The 14451-nt window shown below is 29.5% G+C and overlaps 1 protein-coding gene across 1 annotated transcript in view; it reads left to right on the top strand.

Moving 5' to 3' along the window:
* The window catches only part of LOC129226222 (serine/threonine-protein kinase OSR1-like), a 46180-nt gene that overhangs the window by 13717 nt on the left and 18012 nt on the right, over window positions 1-14451 (top strand). The window contains exons 4-10 of the mRNA XM_054860820.1: window positions 1493-1634; window positions 2795-2850; window positions 4774-4985; window positions 8526-8659; window positions 8754-8802; window positions 11525-11590; window positions 12924-13046. Coding sequence (XP_054716795.1) covers window positions 1493-1634; window positions 2795-2850; window positions 4774-4985; window positions 8526-8659; window positions 8754-8802; window positions 11525-11590; window positions 12924-13046 — 782 coding nt within the window. The remainder of the gene's footprint in view (window positions 1-1492; window positions 1635-2794; window positions 2851-4773; window positions 4986-8525; window positions 8660-8753; window positions 8803-11524; window positions 11591-12923; window positions 13047-14451) is intronic.

The following is a 14451-nucleotide window of genomic DNA, read 5'->3' as shown; positions in this document are numbered from 1 at the left end:
GGTTTTCTTTTCTTCAGACTTAAGTGATTCTTTAACTTTATAACCAAGTTGTATTCTTTTATATATTTTGAAATTAATTAATTCCTTTTTTTTTCTTTCTTTTCTTTTTTTTTTCTTGCATTTCAAAGTTGTTTGTTACAAAAGCAATCGAAGATTTTTTTTTTTGTTGCATACTGAAATCATTTGAAATAGAGTTAACTTGTGTACTTAAGTAAATACTTTTATTTTTTTGTTAAAAAATGCTGTATTCATTCATTAAAACCTATGTTCTTGATTAGAGAAAAGATGAAAAATGGTTTCATCTGACATCTATCTGCATAAATATGTCAATTAATTATATAAGAATAACTACATTATTTCTATTCTTTCACTATTACTTGTTATTCTTGCAAAAATGATTATACTGTTTGAAAACTTAGTTCAAAATAATTTCAATTACTTTTTAGTTCTATCATAAATACACATATGTTTTTAAGAGTAATTTTAATAGTTTCTTAAAATTCTTATGCTAAGTGGTATCTGGAAGTCAGTATTTATTATTTTTTTAATTTTCTATAATATTTCCATGTAGAAAAATTTAATATACTGTTTTGTAGGGTTTTTCCCCCTCAAAAAAATTGACTTGTTATGTTTTTTTAACCATTTCATCAAAAAAAAGTAGCATCTTTTAAAAATATATCTTTAGTTCAACAACTTTATACAACTTAAAATGTTGAAAATACTGCATTTTATACAAACATACAATGGATTTAAAGTAGAGCAAAGAAAGAAAACCATTATCATTGGTAACGTAAATCAGGGAAATTTGGTGAACTTAATCAGGGAAAAGTCAGGGAACTTTTTCTCACAGTTCCTGTCGCCACCCTGTTTATGATAAACCGCAATTTATTAAATTGATTTTAATCAATGTGTACAACAGACATAAAACACCTCAAAACTTAAGGTTTTTTTTTGCAAGTTGATTTACAAAGAGCTCGAAATGTTCTTAAACACAGAACATTGTTTAATCTCTATTGTTTGAATAACTATTAATTGTAAAGAAATCTCAACTTTATTTTGAAAACTAATGCATAAAATGCCTATTCTGTAAAATGTAAGATTAATTATTTTTTTTTTATCAAAGCTATTTGTTCATATCCCAAGTGTACAATGTGATATTATTACTAAATTTGTACTAGAATTTCTCTGAAACATTATTACCTACAATTTTTTTTTAAATCTCTAATTGTACCTATTTGACATTTTTGTCACATTCTTGCAAAATCTAATAAACTGCTATTATTATACAATGCAAATTTTAATGTTTTCCAGAAATTTACGACATTTTGTAAAACTGAGAATCTTTTGTAAAGTAACTTGTTTCCATACATGTTTTATCACATTATACATTTTCAAGAAGCTCTTTTGAGATTTGTATGTTTCATGGCATGCAAATTGACTGCAATACTTCATGCATTAGTGTTCATTCAATATAATTTTATTATTCTTGCAGGCTCACTGCTAGACATAATTAAACATAAGATGAAAATGGAGGATTGTAAGCATGGTGTGTTTGATGAGGCTACTGTCGCCACTGTATTACGAGAAGTTCTAAAAGGATTAGAATATTTTCATAATAATGGACAAATTCATAGGTAAATATTTGTTGATTTTCTTATACTGATATTTCACAGATCTTATACTGTATTTTCAGCTTTTGTGTGTATGCGAAATATGCATTTTAAAAAATCGTTCTTTCATGTGACTGAAAAACTCGAATTGGATCTCACTTTGGGGTAAAAAAGATGTCATTCAAACAATACAGTAGAAGACCATTATATCGCCGACCTATATAACTTAATTCTCTATAAACTGCACAACTTTTCCGATGTAAACACTAGATCTTGAAGTTTAAAAAATCCCTCTGTTTTGTTTTGCAAACATGAAAATGGTTAGGCAAATTAAATTTTGAAACAGTTTTTCATCTTTTCATCTTAATTCAAAGCTTTTAAATTTAGAATTAGTAATCATAATAAACAGAAAATATCAGATGGCTCTTGCAAATGCAGCTGTTATATAAGCCATGAAGCTACCAGAAGTGCAGGATAATTCATTTTCTTGTAATAAAGGAACATTTATTCATGAATAACTCATTGTATAATTAGTACTTTAATGCTCATTGCAGATAAAACTCATTCTGAAGTGCTAATATAGAGACATATTCTGAACATTTGTTTCAAAATTTGTGAAATGATCTATATAACGCAAAAACCTGTACAACGCAAAAGCTCTGGTCCCAAGGTGTGCTTTATAATGGTCTTCTACTGTATCACAACAGAGAAACAAGAAAAGTGTGAAAAATCCTGTATGAGCCATTGAGAAGAGGTAAAATGGAGGGAGTGAAGACTTTCATTCATGAAACCAAGACCCCAAGTCATGTGATAGATTTTACAGCAAAGTATTGAAAGAAATCGGGTTTCTTTCGCTAGTTTCACGCTAAACTTGTCAAACCATTTGTTGTTGTTGTTGAGTCACGTAACTTGCAGTCTTAGCTTTTGCTAAGTCAATGATTGGACTTGTTCCCTCAATTTATATTCCTGCTCTAAGGTATGACTATGAGCTCTTTAATTTAATGTTTAATTATATTTTCTTTAAAAGTGTAGTGTAAATACTTTTATATGAGAGAAAAAAAAATCAATGATTTAATCAAAAGTGTTTGTGAAGTTTGTTGGTCAAGAAAACAATTTTGCTTTTAAGTGGTTTTCTGTTAAATTGATTTACATTATTAGACATTATAAACCTTTTATTTCTGCAGGGACATAAAGGCTGGAAATATTTTGCTTGGAGATGATGGAACTGTGCAAATTGCAGGTGATATATTTAAACAAAGGTTTTTATTCAAAGTTACTAAATTATCTTATTAATAAATTCTTTACCCATAATTACTAAATCAGTGCTCTAAATTTTTTACCAACTAAAATCATATAATGCTTTAATTTTGCGCTGATTCTAAAATTGCAATTGTATACTCGTGTGTGATTTCATAACCTGATTTACTTCTGAAGAATTTTGTTGATTGTATATTAATCTTACTCTTGTGTATTTCAATCAATACTATTTCTGTTGCTTAGGTTATAAATTTACTGGAATTTTTTCCCTTTATTTGAATTACACCTCATCATTTATGATTTTTACCTTTAACCCTAAACAGTGATTATTTAAAAAATAATTAAATGTTTTTCTGAAAACTAAAAATAAAGATAATTAATAAAGATAAATAATAACTAAAGATACATTAAACTGAGTACCAAATATGACAAAAGCCAGTTTTGACCAGATGTCTTTACAGCCATAATCTATCATCTTTTTGCATTGAAAATGAAATTCCTTTTAACCCTATTCAGGGTTCCACACTAGAGAAAAAAGTAAGGTACTCTAACCAAAAATTTTAAGAGGAAATGTTTAAATTGAAGTGGCAGTAGGTTTTATTGCTTAAAGATTTTGGGAAAATATTTATTTGAACAATGTATTTGCATATCATGTTGAACAAAAGGTATTTAATAAGATGAAAAGAGAATGTTCCATTTGTTTGCTAGAATAAATGAGCATCTTTTAATCTTGGAGACATTGACTATTATTTTTATGGGAAAATTAACGTTACAATCTCTTAAATTCAGCTACTAAAATAATTTTTTATCATTTGAAATGCTTTTTTTTAATGCTTTGTATTTTAATATATTGATTCATGATGTACACTGTATAGTTATTTTTAAGGTGTTTTGAAAAATATCTAAGCCTGTTCTATATTAATTCTATTTTTCTGCAATTTGTAATTGAAATCATTATCCTTTGCAGGGTTTGTTGATATATATCATGATATATATCACAATATATATCCGGTATTTATTTTGAAAATATCACGATATTTTGATAGTTTCGATGTTTATTTTTTCAACTATGGTATTTTCTATACTAAAAGTACATTAACCATGGTAATATTGTTCATTTATTATGAAAAAATTTCCAAAAAGTTATGTACTATATTTTAAAGATATATTAAAGCATCATTAATGTAACAAAGTAATATACCTTTTTTACTCGTATTTTATATTTGTAAAATTATCAGTAATGTAACAACTTTAATTCATATTAAAAGTCCCTAATTAATTATAAACATCCTTTAGAAAAAAGGAAAATGCCTTATGACTTCACTGACTAATGTATATTATTTATTTCTAAGTCATATAACTGTAAAAGTAGCTAACAGAATAAAAATGAGTAAAACAGCTAATGCTAAATTAACTCCCTTAAAATTGATAGAAATGTAAAATGAAATATTAGATATAAATAATGAAAGAAACCTTAATTTTGAGTTTATATATTGTAATTATAATATAACAAAGTAAAGAGTGATTTGAGGATGCATTTACTATTTTGAAGACTTTAGTTTGTGCTAGTTGAAAATATCGGATACATAAGAAAATATCCGATATATATATCAAAATATCAGATATTTTTGATGTTTTCAAACCCTGATCCTTTATAGTAAAAAAAAAAAAAATGTTGCAATTGATGTATTTTGTAGTAATAAAAAGTTTCTAAAAAAAATCTAAAAATTTTTTCTTTTTTTTTCAATCTGCATCCCTCGCACAAAAACAGGCTTGAATGTTCATTGAGTGTTGAAAATATTTATCCTGGGACTGTAATTTTCATTGTTTGATTTTTTAATATTTTTCCATGACACCCACTCAGTTTATTATTCATTGTGTAAACATAGGTAATCTAATCCATTAGATTTTGGTGTGAGCTCGTGGTTGGCGACAGGGGGAGACTTGTCGCGACAGAAATCCAGGCACACCTTTGTCGGCACCCCTTGCTGGATGGCCCCTGAAGTCATGGAACAGGTGACTGGGTACGACTTTAAGGCAGACATCTGGAGTTTCGGGATCACGGCGATAGAGCTCGTTACGGGTACAGCACCATATCACAAGTACCCTCCCATGAAGGTACCTGATGTTTTATTTTTTCTGTTAAGATTTAGTTGTGCGTGTAAATTACAGATTGGGATATTTTTTTTTTTGTTATTGGACTCCAAATTAATTTGAAAAATTAATTTGGTTTAAATTGTATGCAAAAATTTTGCTGGATGACCCCTGAAGTCATGGAACAGGTGACTGGGTACGACTTTAAGGTGGACTTCTGGAGTTTCAGGGTCACAGCAATAGAATTCGTTACGGGTACAGTACTGTACCACAAGTACCCTCCTATGAAGGTACCTAATGTTTTATTTTTTTGTAAAGCTTTAGTTGTGCGTGTAAATTAAAGATCAAGATATTTTGTTTGTTATTGGACTCCAAATTAATTTGAAAAATTAGTTTGATTTACAGGGTTTGTACGCCCTTGAAAAACCTTGAAAAAAAAGTTCATTTTCAAGTGCTTGAAAACCTTGAAAAAGTTTTAAAACCTTGAAAAAGTTTCTTAGTGCTTAAATTCTCCCAAAAATCAACGAATTGTGCTTAGAAGTTTTAAAAAAGTATTTCACCAATGCAATTTTCTGAACATGTGTTCAGTATGCAACATCGCGAAAAATTGCTTCCGTGTTTGGGATTTCAATCCTTTTGCATCTTGTAAATATTTTGATGTTTTTTACAACCGAAAGGTATTTTGACATATGGTACCTTAGATTAGTTTATTTTTTGTTTAATTTCATTAATTAACAAAGAAATTTATTTGGAAACCATGACAACATTGACCTTACTTGGGTTTCGCGGAAAATTGCTCTTGTGTTTGAAATTTCAATCTTTTTGCATCCTGCAAATATTTAAATATTTTGGCTAATCAAATGTTAGTTTCGCATATGCTACCTTAGATTAGTATATTTTTTGTTTAATTTAAAAAAAAAACAAATAAATTTATTTCATGGGAAACATGCCACGTCGAACGAACTCAGACTTTGCGAAAAATTGCTTCTCGTGTTTGAAATTTCAAAAACTCCTCTCTGGCAATGCCATTGAACTTGGGTATTTTAGTTTCTTCCCATAAAAGTTAAAAGCACTTATGAAAGGTTTTTTTTTAAGTATTAATTTGCTGATTCTAGAAAATATACAAACCTCTGACTGCTGCAACCTTTGAAAAACCTCAAAATTAAACCTCTGGGTATCTGCTTCTCTTTATGACCAAACTTTTCAAACATTTTCAGAAAAACTTTCAACGCAGTAGATTTTTCATCAAAGCGTCTCTCGTTGTAGAAAAAGCAATTTTGCTTTCCTATACTTTTCTGTATTATTGCCTTATTTCTATGTGTTTGTAGTAAATGAAATCTGCATACAATATTTTTAGTACAAATTTATGATATTGCCTTGAAAACAAAATTTTTTACCTTGAAAAGTACTTGAAAAGTGCTTGAATTTTTTTCTGCCTAAAGGGTATGAACCCTGATTTAAAATGTATGCAAAAATATGCCTGACTATTGAATGGGAAAATCTTCTTTGAAATTATATTACACATGTGGTAGGAAAAAAAATGTTTTATAAAATGTTTCATGGTAAAAGTTTCGTAAGGTATAAATTGGTTGTAGACTCTGTATTGTCTATGAAATGTGACTTTTGCTGGTGGCAAGAAAAGAGGGTATTATTTGCTTGTTATGATACAATTATTTTGTTGCTAAAGTTTTTGTAAGATAGTTAATCGTAAAAAAAAAGCACCTCTCATGTGGAATAGAAGAGCTACTTGCTAAGTATTTGCATTTTTTAAGAATATAGATTATGATTCATATGCAGACTAGCTGCGTTGCCCGGCTTTGTCCGGTCTCCTTGAAAATAAAAAGTGTGTCAAATGACGTATATTCAACGATCAGGCGTAAAAAATGAATTAAAATAAATAATGATTTCCCTTCCAAACAATGACAACAGATCTTAAAATACTTTAAAGAATTAAATCCAGAAAGATGGATTTAAAATGCGTAACCATGGAAACACAAAATGAAATAAGTTTAAGAAATTAAAATGCGTAAGAAAATGGTTCACAATTTGAATGGAATAGAGATTTCTTAAACTTGATTTAAAAAGGCTTTTAACTTTTTTTCCTTTCGAGATAAAAGCTTATTTTTACGACCATAGGTTGAGTTAGATCTGGAGTAAAAAAGGTCGATTTTTCCAATGGCGTCAAAAAGAAAGCTGTGGGACAATTCCTTCACTTTTTATTAATTTATTTAATGAAGAAAGTAGTGCCTAAATTTCAGCTAAGCCTAAAAAAGTTCGAGCTAAAAACGCAAATAACCCCCTTCATAGTAAAGTTAGAGCATTGAAACAAATTGCGTAGAACGTGGAAAATTCTACCCTTTCTAACGATATGTAATATTAATATGTGCAAGTAATTTTTTACCCCCATATTTGAGAATTTATGTGAAAATTGGACGTAAATTGGAATAAAAAAAGAACTATTCATCGAATTTTATTCGAACTGGTCTGCAAACCTTCTCAGGACTTAAAGGAACAAACTGAAAATTTCAGCGAAATCGACCGGGTAGTTCTCGAGTTTAGGTCAAACACACAGACGCTTTTTGGGGACTTCATTTTATACTATGTAGAGATAAACTATTTTGTATTGTGCTTGAAAGCCGATTTCCTGCAGTTCAAATGCAAGGAAGCAATAATTTGCCCTAGTTATGTCTACTAAGGTTTTTATGTCTTGTCTTGTCTGGAAAAGACCTACACCTGTTTTTCTTTTTTTTTTGTCTTGCCTACATTTTGCCATATTTATGCCTTGTTTAAACAGTAGAATTAATGATAAAATCTGCCTAAATACATGCCTGGAGTTTTTGCGTGTTTTTTTTGTTTTGTTATTTTATATAATTAAAAACTGAGCATATGTATCTATGTAGTCATCTATGTCTGAGTTACTTCTTCCGAACAAGTGAACTGACCATCGAACCAGGTATCGATGGATTCGTAATCTTCCCATCTTTATGTTTGGCTATTTAACATAATCCTCGGATAATAATTAGTGGAGATATGGATTAAAAACTATTAATTATGACACTTAGATTTTGACATAAAATCCCTATTTTTCGAAGGCTTTCTTGCATTCAAATTATTTTTCAGTGCTTCATCTCAACTTTCCGCAACAGTGCTTTTATTAAAATTTATTGCGTGAAGAAAATCACGGAGACGTTCAAAGCCTGAGTGTTGAACACAAGTCATTTGACATAACTTTTATTTTCGAGGTAGACTGTGCAAAGTTGGGCAACGCAGCTAGTAGGAAAACTAAGGGTTGTCAGTGCTTGAAAGTGTTAATTTATAATACAAGAGAGAGATACTAGTTTTAAGTAGTTTTTCATTGTTCGACGTTAGTCAGTGTAATTAGAATTGTAAAAAGTTGGATGTAATCTTTTTTTTTCTTTGTTTTGAATATTTTTCTATTGACCTGAATATTTTAAATTAACTGTTTTGCATATTACATTTATTTTAAATTTATGTAATATGCAAAATGTAATTATGTAATTTGCTGTTACATATATTTTAAAGTTTTTTGGATTATTTCTACAGGTTTTAATGTTAACGCTGCAAAATGATCCTCCGACGATCGATACCGTCGCGGAAGAGAAAGACCAGTTCAAGAATTATGGAAAGACCATCCGCAAGATGATATCGGACTGCCTGCAAAAGGACCCCACCAAAAGGTATACTTTGCTTCCACAAATATATATAGTATGCATTTGAATTGCAGCTAAATTTTGTATACTTTGTTTACTTTTCATTCAATGACTGTTTCAGACCTACTGCCTCTGAGCTTTTAAAGCATCCTTTCTTTAAAAAATCTAAGGTAATAATTTTGAATCTCCATGTTATGATTTTGTTCTAATTTTTTATTTTTATGTCTATTTCTGTTTTTGTATTACACATTCCCTCTATAAATGAAAACTGAAATGGAATAAGTTGTAGTCCAGTTTTTTTATATGCACATTTTGTCTTTGAATTTCAGTTTTTTTTTCTGTATTAGAAAGTAAAAACATGGAGTTATTTTTGTAAATGGGGACTATTCTGAGTAATTAGTTGCATTTGTTAACTCTTGTGATAAATTTTTTTGCTACATATTGACATTGTTGTTTTGAAATACTTATCTTCAAATCTGGACACAGTCCATGTCCAGGTATCATCCAAACGAGGGTTTGAAGCTTGTACAAAATTCTAACTTTGATATTTTGGGGTAATTATTATTATTTATTTATTTTATTTTATTTTATTTTATTTTATTTATTTATTTATTTTTTTTGGTAGCTTTGTCCACAGCAATTCTTAAGTGGTTATGTTTTTAAATTAACTCTGACATCTCTTAAAAGGATCATCCCCACAAAAGGTTTCTGAATTTGTGTGAGAACTTGTTCTAAAAAGTAATTTGTTATGTCAGTTGTGTCGTACTTAAAATGAATATTTAGACTGCTGGGATTATATTCAAACCTTTTTAAAATTGAATTTATCTTAACTTGAAAGCTTACTGCATGAAGTGCCTCCCCCCCCCTTTTTTTTTTGTTCTGAAACTGGGAAAAGGAAAAAAAATGCATGCTGCATTAACTTGCAGTTTTTTTTCCATAATGCAAGCCATAGAGGCAGGGTTGGGTTTTGGACTGGCCAAAACTGGTTTAGGACAGGTGGTTTTTACCATCCAAAAGTGTCCGAAACTGTCCAAAACTATGCTAAAGCTAAAAGGGTGTAATCTAATCGATTTGTATTACTACAATATTTGTAATGCATAAATATAAATATTAATGAGGTTTAATTAATGAGTATTTGATAATACTTTTCTCCAAAATGTTCATTTAAAAAACATTTTACTTAAAAAAAAATGCCAATAACTCTGTCACATAAAAACTTCCTTTTGTAACAGTTGGTAGAGCCATGAAAGGAAATTCACATTGCTACCAAGACAACTAATTTCAATTCCATTTATAACTCAAAGGAATGTTATTAAATGTACAATATTTTTTAAAAAGCTTCACTTTTTTAATGGTTTTTGCAAATAAATTTTGCATGATGTTTTAATGAAAATTATTTTTTAAATCGCAGATTAAAGAACAAGAAATTAATGATTAAACACAACCTATATTTTAAAACTTGTGCTATTCTTTTTTTTAGTTCATATTTTTAATATAATACATTCTGTAACTACAAAAAATGTTTATTTATTGCATTTAAGTCAATTATTGCACTCTATTTTGAACACTTTCTTTTGCACACATGCATAAGTCTCAAAAAATTTGGTTTATGGAAACAAAAAAGAGAAACTCATGCATAGAAATTGAAATATTTAATGAAGAATTTAATTTCTACGTAACTAGATTAAAATCTGCTGTATATATAAGCTATATATATATATTTATACTTGATTATATATATATAGCTTATATATACAGCATGAAAGCAGTTAAAATGTGAATGTTCACATTAAATAAATATATTAAATAGTCAAAAAAAAAATTGACACATTTTGTTCTGTTTTTGATATTTTCTCACAGAATACGGTTTTTCAAAAAATAGTTTCGGATACTTTTGGGCACAAGTGTTTTGAACCGGATGGTAAAAACCTTGTCAACCCTGCTTTCATTTGCACACATGCACAAGCATAAGTAAATTTGGTTACCATTACCAAAAAATAAATAAATAAATAAATAAATAAATAAATAATAATAATAATGATAACAATAATGATAATAATAAATAAAATAAACTCATGCATACAAATTTAAATCAAGAATTCAACTTCTGTAACTAGATTAAAATCAGCGGCATAAATAAGTTGTATGTTCACATTGAATAAATGTTCAATATAAAACTTTACTTTGATGCATTTTATTCTGTTTTTGATGTTTTCTCACAAAATGCAGTTCCGCTAAAAATATAGTTTTGGACAGTTTTAGACACAAGAGTTTTGGACAGGACAGTAAAAACCAGGGTTTTTACCATAGTGTCCAAAACCTTGCCAACCCTGCATAGAGGCAAATAGTACGTGAACTTTCAAAGTACTGTTTGTTTTCCTTAGCTGAGACCTAGCACTAATCTATGCATGTGTCAGGTCTGCTCAGATTTTATCAAAATAGGGAGGGAAACGTGGAAATAAAAAATACAAAATAATGTGTTCAGCAGTTCTTCAAACGTAGCCTCGAAAAAGACAGAGATAGCAAGTGCGAGCGGAAAGTGCCCATCCTCAACCTATCACCCCTTTTTGAAATGGAATCTGTCCTTGAGTTATAGTATTTGCTTTCGAGAACGGACAGTACTTTGATATATCTTTTATTCTGGCGTGAACTTTACTATAGATAGTTTCTATTTTGTAACGTGCATCCTTTAGTACTGTTCAACAAATAAACATGTGTGATATTTCAACCATGTTATACTATTTTTAAGACTTATTTTTGACTATTATTTATGTTAGGCTCAGTTTCTGAAACAAATTGAAATTTTATTTGTGACATAAACCTGCATCAATATTGTGATTATCGATTATTTTACAGATGATTTGTGATTAAAGCCTTTTTGTTTCTGTACAGGATCGTAAATACCTTATGCAAATTCTAGTTTCTGCTGCCCCTAGTCTTGAAGCAAGAGCACAAAAAGTAAGTTCAATTTTAAATATTCAAATACACTTGCTGTTGCTCGAAATAGTTTTCTTTATTTTCTGTTGATTTTTGATCAGTAAAGATTCAAAACTTCACAGCCACCCCGGCCAATTTTTTTTTTATATTAACGAATCGCAGAATTCTGGAAAGAGATCTTCTGAATAATTTGCCAAAGGTTTCAATATATTCATATATCATAGTTCGGCTAAGGTTCCCCGAGAAAATTCTGAATCTTCGTGCCACGAATTGGAAAGTTTGCAGGGCCCAATACAGGCTGCTTTTGCTACTGTTTTTCGGTACCTTCACAAAAATCTTGTTTTGAAATCGGTACTTTCACAAAAATCAAGTTATAAAATCTGTAGCTTCACAAAAACATCGAAAAATTCGCATTTTAAAATATAAAATTTGTTTCTCTGTTTAAAACAAAATTTACTCATAAAATAAAATTCTAAGCAGGTTTATATGAACAATCGCTTAAATAGAAAACTTTTTGTAGCATTTTAACAAATTTTTAGCTGTTTCTCGCAAAAGTGTATTTATGCAATATTATTGCAATCTTTCAACATCTGTTTTAGGAAATCGTTTTTCTCATAATTTCCTATTTTGTACACAGTACATAGCCCATTAAGCTGAAATTACGATGATATTTTTCGTACTTCTTAGGTTTTTAGCTTCCCCTCCTCCCCAAAAAACGAAATCTGTTAAAAATAATACTAGATGACATTTACACTTCTCGAACTAAAATTTCACTTGTTCTACTTCTCTTTTACAAAAATTAGGATGCCTCTAAAATTTCAAAAAAAAAAAAAAAACAATGCTGATAAAAAAAAAAACTTTTCCAAAAATAGAATGATGCAATACTTTCACAAAAATAGGTAGCGAGAAAAAAATCCTGGATTGGTCCCTGGTTTAGAAACCCCCTAGGCTATAAGCTCCAATTTGGCAAGGGGTTGAAGCTCAAATTTTTAATTTTAGCCCTTGTAAGGAAGTCTTTCTTCCAAACTTTATGCAGTCTCGATCAGTGAAATTTTCGGGGTCATTCTGCTATTCAGCTTGCAATTTACCCCCTGTTTCACTGATGTAAGGATACTTAGTTACTTTGAAGAACATGATTGCCATTTTCATTGAAAACTTGAGCTTAACAACAATAATTGCTATTTTTATGTGCCAATGAATGTAAGTTTCTGTGATTGTTTTGGTATTTTCAATCTCAAATGATTGAGATTGTGATCAACTTCATAGAAATTGTGATCAATGTGTAGTATATTTTGTGTTAATAAAAATTAAAACTGAGTTTTGTTCATCTCATTTGCATTTTTTTTTTTTTCAGTTAAAAAATACAAAAAGAGTTCCTGGTACCAGTGGGCGTTTGCATCGAACGGAAGCAGGAGACTGGGTGTGGTCTTCGGATGAAGAGGGGGATGAAAAAACTGACGTACGTAAGAGCCCTGCAGTTTTTGAAATGTCACGTAATTGCAAGTTTTCTACTGGGAGAATGTGATATTTTGCAACATGACGTAGGATGTTTTTTTCAACACTGGTTCAACAACTTGCTTAACTGCTCCAAGTGCCAATATCAATAATATGAAGGTCATGTGGAAAGTAAAGAACATTTTGTGCTGGCGGGTGGGTGCATCCCCCCCCCCCACCGCTGCTGCATTATTAATGACCTTGGCATTGCTTCGCTTCAGTCTGGCATTAGCCACGATCCCCTTATGGCCAGTTATTGCTTAGCTGTGTGACTTTAAAATGTCCATTACAATTAATGATCCCGCCAAGTATGAGGCTTGTAAAATGTCATAAAATTTTTTAAATGCAAGAAGACTGCGACCAATGAAAATTTACATATAAATCACTGAGGTGACTTTCACTTGTTCTCCAAGTTGAAAGATTTTTTGGGTAAAAAGCACTACGGCAGTGATAAGGAACTTAAAGATGCTGTTAATGACTGGTTCAACAGCTTGGCGGCAACTGTGTATGCAGAAGGCATAGAGAAACTTTGAAAAACGCTATGACAAATGCTTAAATTTAAACGGTGACTATATAGAAAATTAACTTAAGTATCAATCAGTAAGTAAACAAAAAGATTTACTTTTAAAATTCATTTATCAAAGTTTTTTTCAAAATCATTCTTTACTTTCTGGATGACCATCGTACCTGCAATTCATTCATAAATTTTATGTATGTTGACATAAATTGTTGCAAAATTTTACTTGAGTTAACAATGTCTTAATTTCATATTAAAAAAAATATTTTATGTAAAAGATATTACATTCAATGCTTAATAATCAAGTTATGAAAGACCAGCGTGATGCTATTTCATGACTTATGCTCTGGTGGACTAAGTTATGGATCCAAAAATTTTAAATTTTGAGTTAATTATAACTTAGATCAGTTTGACTCTTTTGCACTAAAATAAAAATGAATAATTGTAAAAAAAAGTTTTAAATTCAAAATAACTCATCAATTAAATTAAAAAATTAACGTAATTAAAAAATGAGCAACAGTAATATTTTTACATTATAAGTACCCTGGACAAAAGTATAAGCTCAAAAATGTGAAAGATCCTGGATTACATCAAAAACCAAAGCATGAACTAATATTTCCATTAGAGATCATTAGTTGCTTTTTTTTAATCAAAAGTAGTGAAAAACATTAAACTGCTGGATTAAATAACTCAAAAGTTTTGACTTTGTATTGATCATGTATTATCCCTATTAAATTTTATTTCGCTTCAGGTGAAAGAGCAAGAATAACTGGAAAAAAAAAAGTTCTAAATTCAGTATAACTCGTAAATTTAAGGCAACACTTAAAGTAATTTTAAAAAAAGTAGGAAACTTTTATATCATTACATAAAA

The sequence above is a fragment of the Uloborus diversus genome, chromosome 7 (assembly GCF_026930045.1).
Source record: "Uloborus diversus isolate 005 chromosome 7, Udiv.v.3.1, whole genome shotgun sequence".
NCBI lineage: Eukaryota > Metazoa > Arthropoda > Arachnida > Araneae > Uloboridae > Uloborus > Uloborus diversus.
This window is presented reverse-complemented; position numbering and strand designations above follow the sequence as displayed.